General features: G+C 48.3%; 2 protein-coding genes across 5 annotated transcripts in view; both read left to right on the forward strand.

Annotated features, from left to right (window-relative positions):
- The window catches only part of SUPT5H (SPT5 homolog, DSIF elongation factor subunit), a 37,478-nt gene extending 36,122 nt beyond the window's left edge, over window positions 1-1,356 (forward strand). For all 3 annotated transcript variants that reach the window (XM_083753625.1, XM_083753627.1, XM_083753626.1), the window contains one exon: window positions 829-1,356. In XM_083753625.1, coding sequence (XP_083609751.1) covers window positions 829-972 — 144 coding nt within the window. In that variant the 3' untranslated portion in view covers window positions 973-1,356. The remainder of the gene's footprint in view (window positions 1-828) is intronic.
- A 4,307-nt stretch (window positions 1,357-5,663) lies between these two features.
- TIMM50 (translocase of inner mitochondrial membrane 50) overlaps window positions 5,664-16,292 on the forward strand; it is a gene marked incomplete at its 5' end in the record, with an annotated part of 35,664 nt that continues 25,035 nt past the window's right edge. Inside the window, 3 exons of one of the 2 annotated variants that reach the window (XM_083754091.1) lie at window positions 5,664-5,943; window positions 7,814-7,960; window positions 11,986-12,017. In XM_083754091.1, the coding sequence (XP_083610217.1) occupies window positions 5,664-5,943; window positions 7,814-7,960; window positions 11,986-12,017 (459 nt within the window). The remainder of the gene's footprint in view (window positions 5,944-7,813; window positions 7,961-11,985; window positions 12,018-16,292) is intronic. The other variant, XM_083754092.1, reaches the window with a different exon arrangement.

A 16,292-nucleotide genomic window follows, 5' to 3' on the forward strand; every position in this document is an offset into this window, starting at 1 on the left:
GAACCGGGTTCGTGTCTCCGCTCCTCCACATGTAGCTGCTGGGTGGCCTTGGGCCAGTCACACTTCTCTGAAGTCTCTCAGCCCCACTCACCTCACAGAGTGTTTGTTGTGGGGGAGGAAGGGAAAGGAGAATGTTAGCCGCTTTGAGACTCCTTAAAGGGAGTGAAAGGTGGGATATCAAATCCAAACTCTTCTTCTTCTTTCTGACCACCTGAGTTATGTTGATTTTCCAAGTGAGGTCCTCACTACGGTAAACTCCCAGAATTTAAAGGAGACTCCCTCCACACGCCCCCCCCCCCGATATACAACAGCATAGGTTCTCTTCTCTTCCTCCAGAAGTCCAACACCATCTCCTTTGTCTTACTAATATTTAGGTGCAAGTTATTCTCTAAGCACCATGTAGATACTTTTTGAACCTGCCCTGTATGCTGCTTCATCTCTGCCTGCAATTAGGCCCATTATCAGGACGCAGGTGGCGCTGTGGGTTAAACCACAGAGCCTAGGACTTGCCGATCGGAAGGTCGGCAGTTCGAATCCCCGCGACGGGGTGAGCTCCCATTGCTCAGTCCCTGCTCCTGCCCACCTAGCAGTTTGAAAGCGCTTCAAAGTGCAAGTAGATAAATAGGTACCACTCCGGCGGGAAGGTAAATGGCATTTCCGTGCGCTGCCAGCGTACCACACAGTTGTTGCATTTGTTAATTGTTCCTACTATTGGTCCTATCTGTGCGCACTTGGGCCAGTGTGGGGTTTTTTTTGGGGGGATGAGGTGTGGGGTGGGGTGGCTCCAGCTTTTGGATCAGTGACCCTGAGCTTCTCCCGATTCTGCAGGTCAAGGTCATCCTGGGAGAGGACCGAGAGGCCACCGGCGTCCTGTTGAGCATTGACGGAGAGGATGGCATCGTCCGCATGGACTTGGAAGAACTGCTCAAGATCCTCAACCTGCGCTTCCTTGGCAAGCTGCTGGAGGCCTAGAGAGGAAGAACCATTTTTGTGTGGGTGGCTGCTTTATTTCGTTCTTCTTTTTTTAAGCATATCACCTGCAGACTGGTACAGCATGTCCTTGTACAGTTTTGCTCCAAAGAAAGTTTTATTTTCCGTGTTCTTTTTTTCCTCTGTTGCTGCTTCTTTCCCCAGCTCAGCAGGTGATTTCCTTTTTTCGGGGGGGGGGGTGTTGGGGGACAGTCTTGCATATATGCATAAAGTGACTTCAGCAGAAGCCTGTGGGTGGAGCACAACCGTATTCCCTTCTCTCTCTCTCTCTCTCTCTCTCTCTCTCTCTCTCTCTCTCGTAGCACCTTAGGCCCTCTGCTGCCATCCAGTGTGTAGCTTGCTATAATAAAATAGTCTCATCCACCACGTACGCCTGTGCTGTGTTCACCTTAGTAGAGAAACCGTCGCCTTCAAGACTTGACCCTGCTGGATCAGGCCAATGGCCCACTCAGTCCAGCATCCTGGTCTCGCAGTGGCCAGCCAGAAGCTGGTGGGAAACCTTAGCAGGCAGGACCTGAGCGCAAGAGCAACACTTCCGTCATTTGGCTTCCAACAGCTGAGATTCAGAAGCATTAGAGCTTCTGACCCTGGAGGCAGAGCCATTCATATTTTCGTTCTCTCCTAGCCATTCATATTTTTATTCATCATGAGTTTTGTATCATCTTCTTTTAAATATATTTCTGCCTTATTTCTGGAGCCAGGTTTCCTAGACAACAGATTGCAGTTGTCTTCTTGGAGTGTTAAATGCTGTTTACGTTTAATATAGAGCCAGCATGGTGTAGTGGTTAAGAGCAGTAGACTCGTAATCTGGTGAACCAGGTTGGATTCCCCGCTCCTCCACATGCAGCTGCTGGGTGACCTTGGGCCAGTCACACTTCCCAGAAGTCTCTCAGCCTCACTCACCTCACAGAATGTTTGTTGTGCGGGAGGAAGGGAAAGGAGAATGTTAGCCGCTTTGAGACTCCTTCGGGTAGTGATAAAGCAGGATATCAAATCCAAACTCTTCTTCTCTACGTTTCATACGAGGGGAGAGACCCTTCTGAGTTCAGAACAGGTGACGTTTCATGTTGCAGTTTGACTGAGAAGACTGTTTTCCGCCTAAGTTTTCTCAGTGTAATAACCTGCTGGGGGTTTTCTTAGTTGAGTGCTATCAAAATGGTGTCTGTTGGCTATATGCCTTTCTTGTCTTCTTCTGCATTTATTGATCATGGGCTGAGCTACCCACCACAGCAACTCTCTGGCTCCCACCTTCAATGGTGCAGTCAAGGTGTAAAAGACTGTCTATGGTACATTTCACAGGAATGAACAGAACAAGTCTTGGTATATCTCTTGCACAGATTCTACTGTACAGTGGTACCTCGGGTTACATACGCTTCAGGTTACAGACTCCGCTAACCCAGAAATAGTACCTCGGGTTAAGAACTTTGCTTCAGGATGAGAACAGAAATCGTGCGCCAGTGGCGCGGCAGCAGCAGGAGGCCCCATTAGCTAAAGTGGTGCTTCAGGTTAAGAACTGACCTCCGGAACGAATTAAGTACTTAACCTGAGGTACCACTGTATTCCCATATCCAGCCTGAGCTGGAAGGGTAAGAGTTCACTGCCGTTTTCCCCCCGTAGGGCCCCCTCCCCCCGATACACCCCTGGGTAAGAGATATTCAACAGTGGAACGGCCTCCCTCTGGAAGTTGTGGACTCTCCTTCCTTGGAGCTTTTTAAACAGGTTGGATGGCCATCTGTCATGGATGCTTTAGCTGATATTCCTGCATTGCAGGGGGTTGGACTCGATGACCCTTGGAGGCCCCTTCCAACTATTCTATGATTTGAGTCCTGGGCATGCCAACACCTTTTAGAGTAGGTTCCAGTTTAGTGTAGTGATTAGAATGTGTGAACATAGGAGATAACGTCCTATTTCGCATTGAAGCTCGTTAGGCGACGATGGGTCAGTTGCCATTTGCAGCCTTGCGAAGAGAGAAAAGGAGTTGGTGCCAGTGCAAAAAGCTAAGCGGATGGCCAACGCAAATATTTGCAATAAAACTTTGTTAGGCAGACATATCCTTGGGTATTGGTTGTGTAGATAAGAGCCTGTCGTTGGCCCGTATAGCTCAGCATCCTCTTCCCAGATGCCAACCAGATGCCTGTGGGAAGCCTGCGTAATAAACAAAAAACCTGCCCTTATTCCTTATGTGGAACACAAGAGCCCTTATAGAGTCCTTTGCAAGTTCTCCATCAGTTGGAGAAAAGAACAGAGGCCAACCAGAGAATATTGAGAAGCAAAGCTGCTAGTAAGCCTGATCTTTATTGAACCGTTACAATAGGGTGCCCCCTCAACACACAGGAGAAGGAGGAGGACCCAGAACAAAGGTGTGCCCGCCCTTATATAGACATTTTAAATTCCCCGCCCTGGAGTCCAAGACCACCCCCAGAAACATCATACATAATTCACAGAAAGGGGTGTAGCTCAAGACCACCCCCCCCCCGATACATCATACCTACATTACAGAAAGGGTGGTCTACAACAGAAATTTGAGTGTGTCGTTTATCTCCTGCCTGGCAGGTTAACTGTTAATAGTTACTTGATTGGATACCCCGGGGAGCCTGGCCAGTCTTTTGTAATGACTTAGTTCCTGAGCCAGGTCAAAGGCTCCCTTTTTCATACACAGACATACCCTTAAGACAGGATTTGTGAAGGAGGAGACAATGGGGGGCCTTTTCCATTTTCCTTTGACCTTGCAGAGAAATGTTTGAGGTCAATTTGGGAGGGACAAAATGGTTTCAGGACTTTTCTGTGGGGTTTCAGACATGTGGTTTATATATCGATGTACGTGCTTGGTTGGTGCATTTATGAATATACATATATGTGTGTGTGTGTGGTTACTGGAAAAATCCGAGGGCTCCCTTGGACAAAAAGACACCAACCAGAGTAAATTGAAGCAAATCAGCAGCCTGTAGGCTTGGTCTTTATTGAAGAAAGACTGTCGCGACAGGGTGCTCCCCTCACTTGCAGGTGAGAGGAAAGACACAGAAAAATGGTGTGCAAGGTCTTATAAAAACTTTTGGAATTCCCATCCTGTAAGTCAAGCCCACCCCCAGAAACATCATGCATACATTACAGAAAGGAGGGGTTGAGGGAGGGGTGGTGGTGGTAACCTGAGTGTCCTGTCACCTGGCTGGTTCCCTTCTCTCCCCCTCCCCATGAGTCACTTCCAGGAGACAAAGGGGAGTTTGCAGTTTCCTGCCCCCAGAGGGAAGAGCTGATCATTGTCCTTTGTTCCAGTCCATGCTGAATCCACTCCTATATGCAAGATCTTGATGGTCTTCTGTCTAGGACCATCAGGGTTGGCATAGCAACTGGGCAGGGCTCCTGTGGATGTGCTGGGATGGTGAAGGGATTATGGCTGCCCTGTATCAAACCTTCCCCATTTTGTAGTCCGTCCTTCATGGAGTAAGGTAAAGGTAAAGGTACCCCTGCCCGTACAGGCCAGTCTTGACAGACTCTGGGGTTGTGCGCCCATCTCACTCAAGAGGCCAGGGGCCAGCGCTGTCCGGAGACACTTCCGGGTCACGTGGCCAGCGTGACATCGCTGCTCTGGCGAGCCAGAGCCGCACACGGAAACGCCGTTTACCTTCCCGCTGGTAAGCGGTCCCTATTTATCTACTTGCACCCGGAGGTGCTTTCAAACTGCTAGGTTGGCAGGCGCTGGGACCGAGCAGCGGGAGCGCACCCCGCCGCAGGGATTCGAACCGCCGACCTTTCGATCGGCAAGTCCTAGGCGCTGAGGCTTTAACCCACAGCGCCACCTGCGTCCCTTCCTTCATGGAGTAGAACAGTGCAAATCCGATGCATGGTTGATTTTCTATGAATTTATAACAGAAGCGTAGCGTATGTAGTGTGTGAGTGTGTGTGAAGTTTGTACAAACTGAATGATTGGGGGGGGAGTGTTTCCTGCTACAGTGTGTATTCATAAATGCACCAACCTTAATTTCTTTATTTTACCTGCAAGCCAGGACTAGACCAGCACAAGGGTCCTCCCCCCCCTGTGGGCTCCAGCAACTGGCATTAGGAAGCACTGCTTCCTCCCAATTGTGGAGGCAGAGCAGAGCCTCTCCATGAATTCGTCTAACCCTCTTTTAAATCCATCCCAAGTGGGCGGCCAGCACTGCAGGAGGCAGTAGTCAAAAAAGCAATGCGTGACGAGGCGGGTCGTGCCACTGGGGGCTTCGATGAAGGCCGGGGTCGCGCACGTGCGCTGCCCCTTTAACCTTGGCGGCCACCTTTTCCTGGCCCCTGCTGGCCCCGCCCCTGCGGAGCGCCAATCACTGTACCGGCAGGAAAAGCCCGCCTCCGCCTCCTAACCAATAAGAAGGCGCTCTGACCTTCGCCCCGCCCAATTTCCCCCTCCCATTGGGCAATGCGGCACGCTGTCCGCTCGGAGTTCCCGCCCTGGAGAGAATTAAACCCCCGGCGATTTAGTGGGACGCGTGATTGGCCGAGAGCCGACGGGTGGGCGGGAAACGTCAGCTGATTGGCCAAGGCAGAAACGTCAAACGGGGTGGGCGTCCGCCGCTTCTGGCCTTTCTCTGATTGGCTGGGGCGCTTCCTAGGCCTTACTCCCATTCCTTCAGCCTGATTGGCCGAGCCCGGCGCATGCGCCGCCCAGTGCAGCGCGAGGCAAGATGGCGGCGGTTGTGGCGGCCGCTCGCGCCTTGTCGGCGGCGGCGGCGGCTCTGGCGGGCGGGCGGCGGGCGCTGCTGCTGCTGCTGCAGGAGGGCGGCGGCCCTGGGGTCTCGGGCGGGCGGTGCTGCCGGCGGTGGAAGCGGCGCGGCGCCTGGGCGGTGCCCGGAAGAGCGCTGAGCGCGGGGGTCCCTCCTCAGGCGCCCCCTCAGGCGGTGGGGGTGGGGCTGACGGAGGCCGTCCTGAGGGACGCGGTCAAGCAGCGGCAGCAGCAGCAGCAGCAGCAGCAGGTGAGGCGAGGGGGCGGGGCGAGGAGGGTCCCCGGATGACGGGGAGGGGGCTCGTGACGTCGCTGCTCCCGCGCCGCCCCCCCGCCGCAGACCCTGGGGGGAGAGCAGCCTGCGGCTTCCTCATTGTCATGCTCAGTATTATCCTTGTTATTAATTAAATTTATATTAATCATCTCATCATCATCAGGGACATGGATGAATGCTCAAGTCAGACTTTTTTTTTTTGCAATAGGACAAGGGAAAGTGATATGATAATGCAATAGGAAGTGTGGGATAGCAATGCAATGTCACCTACTCTCCCTGCCCAAAAAAATCTGGATGAATGCTCAATAGCCAGGTTGTGTGGCTGACCTAAGTACAATGCTGCTTACTGACTGAACTATATCTCAGTTGCATCCACAGAACATAGACACAAGCCAGGGACAGACCTTGGGATCTCAAATTTCAGCAGGGCCCTGTGCAGTGCAAAAAGGGGACGCAGGTGACGCTGTGGGTTAAACCACGGAGCCTAGGACTTGCCGATCAGAAGGTCGGTGGTTCGAATCCCCACAAGGGGGTGAGCTCCTGCTGCTTGGTCCCTGCTCCTGCCAACCTAGCAGTTCGAAAGCACACCAGTGCAAGTAGATAAATAGGTACCGCTCTGGCGGGAAGGTAAACGGCGTTTCTGTGCGCTGCTCTGGTTTGCCAGAAGTGGCTTAGTCATGCTGGCCACATGATCCGGAAGCTGTACGCCGGCTCCCTCGGCCGGTAAAGGTAGCATCAAATAAGGTAACATTCAACCATCATGAGAATAGTTACGGAATTATATTAAATATCAGCACATGAAAATTAAACAGAAACCCACCCTTAACAATTGCAAGAAATAATTTCTAAACTACAGTCAGTAAAACAACGGCAAGCCACAGTGCATAAAATAATACAACACAAATTGAGAAGCAGAGAGTGGAGGGTGGGGCAAGGTAGGTGGAAGAAGGTCTTGCTTGACAAAGTCTCTACCCTCCCAGTCCACAGGTCTCAGGGCGTTTCACAAGATGAAATCACAATACAAAAACATGAAATGTACCGTCACCCCCCTAGTCTTCCCCTCCCCCAGGTCCTGTTATTATTTGTTAAATTTACATATCTCCCTTCATTAGTATGACAAGAGGGTCCTGTAAAGCTCCTTAAGGCGGACTGGTTTGTCTATGGAATGAGGTTTCATGGACCAGAGTTCATTTTGACAGCAGGGTAGATGTTCTGAGACTCAGTTGTGTTTGCTGTAACAGACTTTAACATGGCAATCCTGTGGAATTTTTCAGTAACGGTAATTGTGACCTGTCATCTCATTAATGAAATCTTAGTTGACTTAATGGGTTTTAGCTGATTCATCTTTCTTTGGATAAGCAATGATTCTGAAGGGCAGAAGCATTCTTCTTAAATCAGGAGTGGGGAACCTTTTTCAGCTAAAGGAGCAAATTTGCTTCTGGGGACCACGTTCAAGTGGTGGACGGAAACAGATGCAGAAGCGGTAGAGAAAGGGATCTGATATTTACCTTTGTACGTAGTCTGCTTCAGATATGCAAAAGTCAGAGGGTTCTACAGACACGTGTTCATCTCACCATCCAGACAATCAAGAAACATTATTGAAGTTTGTTAACTTATATACATTTATATTTTGACCAAACTGCGGGAGGTAGTGGAGGACAGAGGTGCCTGGCGTGCTCTGGTCCATGGGGTCACGAAGAGTCAGACACGACTAAACGACTAAACAACTAAACAACAACAATACATTTATATCCTGGCCTTGGCTACTTAAACAGGAAAAAGAGGTTCCTGCAGTTTTGGGAAGCCATTTATTTCCATATGTGTTTGTTTCTCTCTCTAGTCAGCAGAAGGTGAAGATGGAAAAAGTTCTGATGAGCAGCAAGAGAAGAAGCAGAAGGAAAATACTGCCTATGCAAAGAAGATGGTCCTCAGGATAGCAGGGCTTATGGGAGCAGGCAGTGGCGTAGCAATTATTTACATCTTTGGTGAGTTTGTGTTCATCCACTGAAAGGAATGGTTTGAGCTTTATGGTTTACTCTAGAAATAAATAAAAATACAATTTACAACCTTTTAAATGTGCTTGCTTATATAAATGAATATATGTTAAAGGTAAAGGGACCCCTGACCATTAAGTCCAGTCGCTGACAACTCTGGGGTTGCGGCGCTCATCTCGCTTTACTGGCCGAGAGAGCCGGCATACAGCTTCCGGGTCATGTGGCCAGCATGACTAAGCCGCTTCTGGCGAACCAGAGCAGTGCACGGAAACGCTGTTTACCTTCGCGCCGGAGTGGTACCTATTTATCTACTTGCACTTTGGCGTGCTTTCAAACTGCTAGGTTGGCGGGAGCAGGGACCGAGCAACGGGAGCTCACTCCGTCGCGGGGATTCGAACCGCTGACCTTCTGATCGGCAAGTCCTAGGTTCTGTGGTTTAACCCACAGCGCCACCTGGGTCCCTTCATGAATATATGTTACATATATATGTATAAATAAATATATGTTGAGTTCAGACTGCATCCCCAGTCCCATTATCAGTACTATTGGGGGGGGGGGGGTTTCCAACCTCTTATTCACTTTGACAGGTGTCTTCCAGCTGATTTGAATTGTGGAAATTCCTGGTTCATGTTTCTGTTCTTATAATAATTAATAATAATAATAATTTATTATTTGTACCCCGCCCATCTGGCTTGGTTTCCCCAGCCACTCTGGGCGGCTTCCAACAAAGATAAAAGATACACTAAAATGTCACATATTAAAAACTTCCCTGAACAGGGCTGCCTTCAGATGTCTTCTGAATGTCAGGTAGATGTTTATCGCTTTGACATCTGATGGGAGGGCGTTCCACAGGGCGGGTGCCACTACCGAGAAGGCCCTCTGCCTGGTTCCCTGTAACTTGGTCTCTTGCAGTAATAATAATAATAATAATAATAATAATAATAATAATAATAATAATAATTTTTTATTTATACCCCGCCCTCCCCAGCCAAGGCCGGGCTCAGAGCGGCTTACAAGCAATAATAAAAACAAGATGAATGGTTACAACTTAAAAACAAAAATAAAATACATTAAAATAATGGAACATTAAAATATTAAAATGTAGCCTCATCGCAGGAGGAGAAGGAAAAGAAAGGGGGAATATCAGTGAGGGAACAGCCAGAAGGCCCTCGGAGCTGGACCTCAGTGTCCGGGCAGAAAGATGGGGGAGGAGACGCTCCTTCAGATTTACTGGACCGAGGCCGTTTAGGGCTTTAAAGGTCAGCACCAACACTTTGAATTGTGCTCGGAAACGTACTGGGAGCCAATGTAGGTCTTTCAGGACCGGTGTTATATGGTCTCAGCGGCCGCTCCCAGTCACCAGTCTAGCTGCCGCATTCTGGATTAGTTGTAGTTTCCGGGTCACCTTCAAAGGTAGCCCCATGTAGAGCGCATTGCAGTAGTCCAAGCGGGAGAGAACCAGAGCATGCGCCACTCTGGTGAGACAGTCTGCGGGCAGGTAGGGTCTCATCCTGCATATTAGATGGAGCTGGTAAACAGCTGCCCTGGATACAGATTTGACCTGTGCCTCCATGGACAGCTGTGAGTCCAAAATGACTCCCAGGCTGCGCACCTGGTCCTTCAGGGGCACAGTTGCCCCATTCAGGACCAGGGAATCCTCCACACCTGCCTGTCCCCCAAAAACAGTACTTCTGTCTTGTCAGGATTCAACCTCAATCTGTTAGCCGCCATCCATCCTCCAACCGCTTCCAGACACTCACACAGGACCTTCACTGGTTCTGATTTAAAAGAGAGGTAGAGCTGGGTATCATCTGCATACTGATGAACACCCAGCCCAAACCTCCTGATGATCTCTCCCAGTGGCTGCATGTAAATGTTGAAAAGCATGGGGGAGAGGACAGAACCATGAGGCACCCCACAAGTGAGAGCCCAGGGGTCTGAACACTCATCCCCCCCACCACCACCACTTTCTGAACATGGCCCAAGAGGAAGGAGTGGAACCACCATATAACAGTGCCCCCAGCTCCCAGCCCCTCAAGACGGTCTAGAAGGATGTTATGGTCAATGGTATCAAACGCCGCTGAGAGATCCAGCAGAACTAGGAAACAGCTCTCACCTTTGTCCCTAGCCCGCCGGAGATCAGTGATGCAGCGTGGGTTGCAGGTTCTGTGGATTTCAAGTTGTGAGGGTTGTATAGCCTTGCCAGGAGAGCATTGCTCTCTGCTGTGAAGAGCTTGTGGCCTGGCTGTGTCTTCCCTGCCTGCATAAGTGGCTGGTTGTCTGGTCATGAAGACTTCTCACTGAGAGGGTTTGCTAACAAAATACAGTTTGCAATTTCTGCTGCAAATGCCCCAAATCTGATTCTAATTACTGTTGGAAGATTCAGCAGTAATTCCATGCCTCCAAGCGTGGGGTGGGGTGGGGGTAGATTTAACAGTCAAAAAGCCTGCGCTGGTCAATGTAATACATACAGGTCCCGCTATCTGAAAATATCAGTAAGAATTACACACAAACCTTGCTATACACTCTGCAGATTCGGGGGGGGGGGGGGCTGAAGCTAGGACTGAGAGCAGCAACACCACCTCCTCCAGCACCTACTTCACTGACAAGATCCATTTACTGAGCCCCAGCAACAGTGATTGCCCTCTTCGTCAGCCTGGCTGGTGCTCTGTAGGCTGGGCTCCGACATGCTCTCTCAAGGGCTTTCCACTCAGGGGCAGCGGCAGTGACACCTCAGGGCTCAGAGGTGGCTTCTCTCTCAGCCTTGACCATGTCCCTGGCACCAGAGGAGGGAAGAGCAGGAGGAGGAAGGCAGCAGCAACAGCACCAGAGGAGGAGGCTCCGCCATGTTGTTCAGGGAGGGGATCCTGTCTGTGTAGATGTTGTTGTTGTTGTTTAGTCGTGTCCGACTCTTCGTGACCCCCTGGACCAGAGCACGCCAGGCCCTCCTGTCTTCCACTGCCTCCCGCAGTTTGGTCAAACTCATGCTGGTCTCTTCGAGAACACTGCCCCACCATCTCGTCGTCTGTCGTCCCCTTCTCCTTGGGCCCTCCATCTTTCCCAACATCAGGGTCTTTTCCAGGGAGTCTTTTCTTCTCATGAGGTGGCCAAAGTCTTGGAGCCTCAGCTTCAGGATCTGTCCTTCCAGTGAGCACTCAGGGCTGATTTCCTTCAGAATGGATATGTAGGATCTTCTTGCAGTCCATGGGACTCTCAAGAGTCTCCTCAGTGTAGATACATGGTAGGAAAATGCCGGGCTATCAGGAACACACTGGGATTTTCCCTATAGAAAACAACAGAAATGGCTGGCTGGTTATGTCCCCACTTGCCTAACAAACAATTTATGAGAAACACTTAACGTCCTTAAAACAGGGCTGGTGTGGATATAGTTTGACATGTAATTGGAGTAATTGTGATAGTCTCTTGTTTATCTTGGGCTGATCTCTTATAGTGTCAGTAACAGAGGAGCTCCAGCTGCTGTAAGCAAATCGATATTTCTTGCAGAACGCATGGGGGCCTTTATTGGATCACAATTGACATAAGAGTTCGGTAACAGTGGAGAATTCCCCACGGAATCACTCTGTTACTTCCTGAAATATGATCTGTCTTTTCAGATGGTTATCTCTCTCCTCTGACTGGTATATGAAGACAAAAAATTTCCTTCCAGTAGGTATCTGAAGAAGTGTGCATGCACACGAAAGCTCATACCAAGAACTAACTTAGTTGGTCTTTAAGGTGCTACTGGAAGGATTTTTTTTTGTTTTGACTATGGCAGACCAACACGGCTACCTATCTGTAACTGGTAAATGAAGGACCTTATTCCTCTCTTCTTCTGCTTGCCAGTAAGGTTACAATATTTTTAAAAATTGTGATCAGCTGTTCTTTTGAGAATGAAATATCAAACACCCTCTTATTCTTACTGAATTGGTATTATATATACTTCTTGGACATTGTAACACACCATTCTGTGAAATGATGCAAAGTGACCTGTTTTTGTTTTTTGTTTTTGGTGGCAGGTAGCAATTCGGTAGATGAGCATGGTGTCAAGGTAAGCTGTATCTTTCCTGAGTCTTTGACTTGTTAGGTGTCTGCCACTAGGGGTCACTGTGTGCTTGATACTTGCTGTACAGTTGACTGCTGAATGCTGTACAGTTATACCTCATGTTACAGGCGCTTCAGGTTATGTGTTTTCAGGTTGCGGACAGCGGGAAACCCGGAAGTACCGGAACGGGTTACTTCCAGGTTTCGCTGCATGTGCAGAAGCGCTAAATCGCTCTTTGTGCATGCGCAGAAGTGCCAAATTGCGCAGACGTGGCACTTTAGGATGCGAACACTGCAGGTTGCGGACATGCCTCCATCACGGATTACGTCCGCAACCCGAGGTTCCACTGTATCAATCTTGCAACAGAGTGAAGGTTAAACTTGGCAACCTTTAAACTTATTACCTGCTAAGAACTGAGTACATAAGCAAGCTATAGAATATTGGAGGCCAGCAGCATGATTCTGGTTGCCCCTCGTGTAGAAGATGGGAGTAGTTAAGTGCAGTTTTCATGAGTGGTGGCAGTAAAGTGCACTGCCATTTCTCAGCATCCAAAGGATTTACTGGTTGTCACATTCTTTGAGATCTGTGGATCAAGGGTGGTTAATAATAATAATAATAATAATAATAATAATAATAATAGAAGATTAGGCTGAGAGTTGCTTTTCCAATGCCATGCAATGGGCTCAGGTCTTTCGTGCCTATATCCAGCTTTATTTATTTAATTTTATGGCTCACCCTTTTTATGAGTTTAAGGCAATTTACAAAAAGAGAATCAAAGAACTGTAGAGTTGGAAGGGACCTCGTTGTCAAAAGAAACCGCTAGAGATAGTTTTAAAACTTTACTGAAAAGCAACTAAATACAAGTTTTAAAAGCAATACAGAATGAGTGTCCAAGGCAGAAACCTTTTAATCCATCCAGAAAAGCTTGCCAAAATTTGTTTCTTTGTTTCCGGAAGCATTTTAACCATTGTAGCATGCTGTGAAATGGCAAAAACCCTCCAGGCTACAAATCAACAACTGGAGGCACCACGGTCAAATCTGGACCCCTCAGATGGGGCAGGTGGCCCTCATAGTTTTCAGCTCAGAAATCAAGTGAGAGGTCTAGAGCAAGACATGGACTGGCAGCCCTTAAGGGCATCCTGGAAGGCCTTCCACCTCGTTCTCCCCAGCTCCTTTTGGCTCTCCAGTAAACTCATTGATGACAAGAAGGGCTCAGCCTTGAACACGTAACTCTTCAGAATTCATTACACTGCTTAGGGGGGCAGGTCTGCCAGGAAGTGATGTATTTAATTTTAAATATTTACAGCATTTATATACTGCCCAGTTCCCAGGATGCTTTACTGTGCAAACTACAACAAGCATCATTCTACAACAGAGTAAAACCAGAAGCAGAGCAAATCAAGGTTCAAAACTTGCAGTGGAATAGCAGCCGTATAAAATACCTTAAAAGCACACACACACACACACACAAAAAGCCTGGGAAAATGAGGCTGCAAACCTAGAAGGGTAGGGCGTTCCATCACTGCTGTGGCGTTTGCTGAAATAGCCAGATCTCTCGTAGTCACCCACTAAATCTCATTTGATGAAGTCACCCAAACAAAGCCCTCAGAAGATGTTAAGGTAGTTATATATATATGGAAGGAGGCAATCCATGAAGTAACCCAGCCCCAAGATGATTAGAGTTTTAAAGGCTAATACCACTAGCATGAGGGGAAACGGGTGGCGCTGTGGGTTAAACCACAGAGCCTAGGGCTTGCCGATCAGAAGGTCGGCGGTTCGAATCCCCACGACGGGGTGAGCTCCCGTTGCTCAGTCCCTGCTCCTGCTAACATAGCAGTTCGAAAGCACGTCAGAGTGCAAGTAGATAAATAGGTACCGCTCCGTCGGGAAGGTGAACGGCGTTTCCGTGCGCTGCTCTGGTTCGCCAGAAGTGGCTTAGTCCTGCTGGCCACATGACCCGGAAGCTGTACGCCGGCTCCCTTGGCCAATAAAGTGAGATGAGCATCCCAACCCCAGAGTCGGCCATGACTGGACCTAATGGTCAGGGGTCCCTTTACCTTTACTTTTTACCGCTAGCATAATGAAAAGGGTCATAGCCCTGTTTAGGGAAGGTTTTAATATTTAATGCTGTATTGTTTTTAACACTTGATTGGAAGCCGCCCAGAGTAGCTGGGGAAACTCAGCCAGATGGGCGGCGTATAAATAAATAAATAAATAAATTATTATTATTATTATTATTATTATTATTATTATTATTATTATTATTATATCTTAAGGTTAGAACACATTCCTTGAATGCAGACGATTCCAGGTTCAATTACCAGGTAGGGCTGGGAAAGATCCCCCCACCTGCTTCCAGTCTGTGTAGATAATACCGCACTGCTGATCTGCCTCAGTGTTGGGTAACTTTCTATGTTGAACTGGGCCTGGAAATGGATTGGAAGCCAAAGTAGATGGTAAAGAACTGGACTGGATGTGATTTGATTTGATTTGATCATATCATATCATATCAACCAGCTCCACTTAACAATCTTGTTTCTCTACTCTTGACCAGCTGAGGTTTCTAGACTGCTTTCATATAATGCATTTCATTAATCCAAAGGGTTGCAGCTGGTTGATAAAAGACTTTCCCAAGCCTCCAAGACCACTTCAGTTTCTGGCACCAGTGCTTCTGCACTCCCAGTTACTTCTCTCTCCTTCCTGGTATTGCCATCTGCCCCCTGCAACATACCTTTCCCGCCACCCGTTCTGAAATGTCTCTTGCCACTCCAGGCTCTCTCACTTGCGCTGGCTCTGATCCTGAACAAACTATATGAGCAAACCAGGCAAGCCTAACTTTGAGCAAAGCGAACATATGTTTCTTCATTAAGCACAGGATATAAGCTAGCCTGAGCCAAGTCCCCACCTTTCCCAAGTCCCTTTTATGCCACCAAAAAAAGACGTGGGTGGTTGTTTCCTGTTCCACTGTGACTCAGCCCTGAGACCAGCAAGAGGCTGTGGGGAGAAGTCTGAAGCCAGGTTCCCATAAATGCTTTGTGGTCCTAATTGTAGCAGGCACATGTTGCCATGGATGTGTGAATGGGCCTTGCTGGTGGGAGTTTGTGCTACCTGTTGTCCTGGGAGCTTGAACTGGGTAGCTCTGCATATTCAACTGTGGCTTTTGCTGGCTCCCTTTGCTCCCTAACGCATCCCTTTGGAAACGATTGCCTTAATTGGACTAATTGTTGAAAAACCTCCTGCTATAGCCCATTTGAGGGTTTATTACAGGTCTCCTCTGAGATTTTGCTGCTGGTGAGAGGAGCGGGAACATAGGCAAAACACTTGTTTCCTGGTCTGCTTCCTTCATCTCTTGTAGGAGTCTGGATGGGAAAATCTTAGTGTATAAAGCTCACTGCAATCTTCTGTATACTACTGGGTTTAATTGCTTGTTATTGAAATAATACAGTATTGGTGCACACCTGGAGCAAAGCAAGGTTATTGCACAACAGCTATACCTGCTTCAGATGGTGGTTAAGGGTTACAGCATATCTGTGAAGGACCCCGTTCCATGGGCCTCTTTTTCTTGTAGCCCCCACCCCTTTAACATGACCGGCCAATAAGTGGATCCTTTTGGCAAGTGCAATTAATTTGGGTACCTTGAGTTCAAATGTGTTTGTGGAGGTTACAGCTTTTTAACTGTTCATTCTTACATAAGTTTGCTCATACTGGAGCTTACTCCTATGTAGGTGGGTAGGGCTTTTTGAATTAACATTGTATTCCAAAGCTTGGAAGTTAGATTAGAATTTGTGTTGTTTTTTGTCAAAACTTCTTAATTTTTGGTGCTTTGTAAAAATTGTGATTCACCCTCCATAGCTTTTCATGTGGGGCGGAGGGGAGGATATCTCTGCTTTCTGCACTAGTACCCTTCTGTAACCATTTAAAGGAGGCTGATTAGGGCTGTCTACTCTCTTTTGATATGCAGCACAAGCCTTGAGTGCTCTTGAGGGAAGGAGGTGTGAAGTGCTAGTGGCCTTGCATGTCACATACCCAAATTAACTGTTTTGAACTGTGGGTAAGACTTCCTTATTGCCTTTCTATAACTGGCCAGCTTTTGATGTTCAAGACAAAGCTGTCACTTCTCACTGTGCTGTAAACAGCAGCTAAATTGTCTTGGGGAAGTTGCCTGCAGTATTCCTTTGCAAGGAGCACTCCCAGGTGAATGGCCCTTCTTTCTCCCCTTCCCTCCACCTACCTCCTTCAGTTGGTGCTAACATGCTCCTTTCATGCTTCCACAAATTCCTT

The sequence above is a fragment of the Podarcis gaigeae genome, assembly GCF_964106915.1.
Source record: "Podarcis gaigeae genome assembly, chromosome: 8".
NCBI lineage: Eukaryota > Metazoa > Chordata > Lepidosauria > Squamata > Lacertidae > Podarcis > Podarcis gaigeae.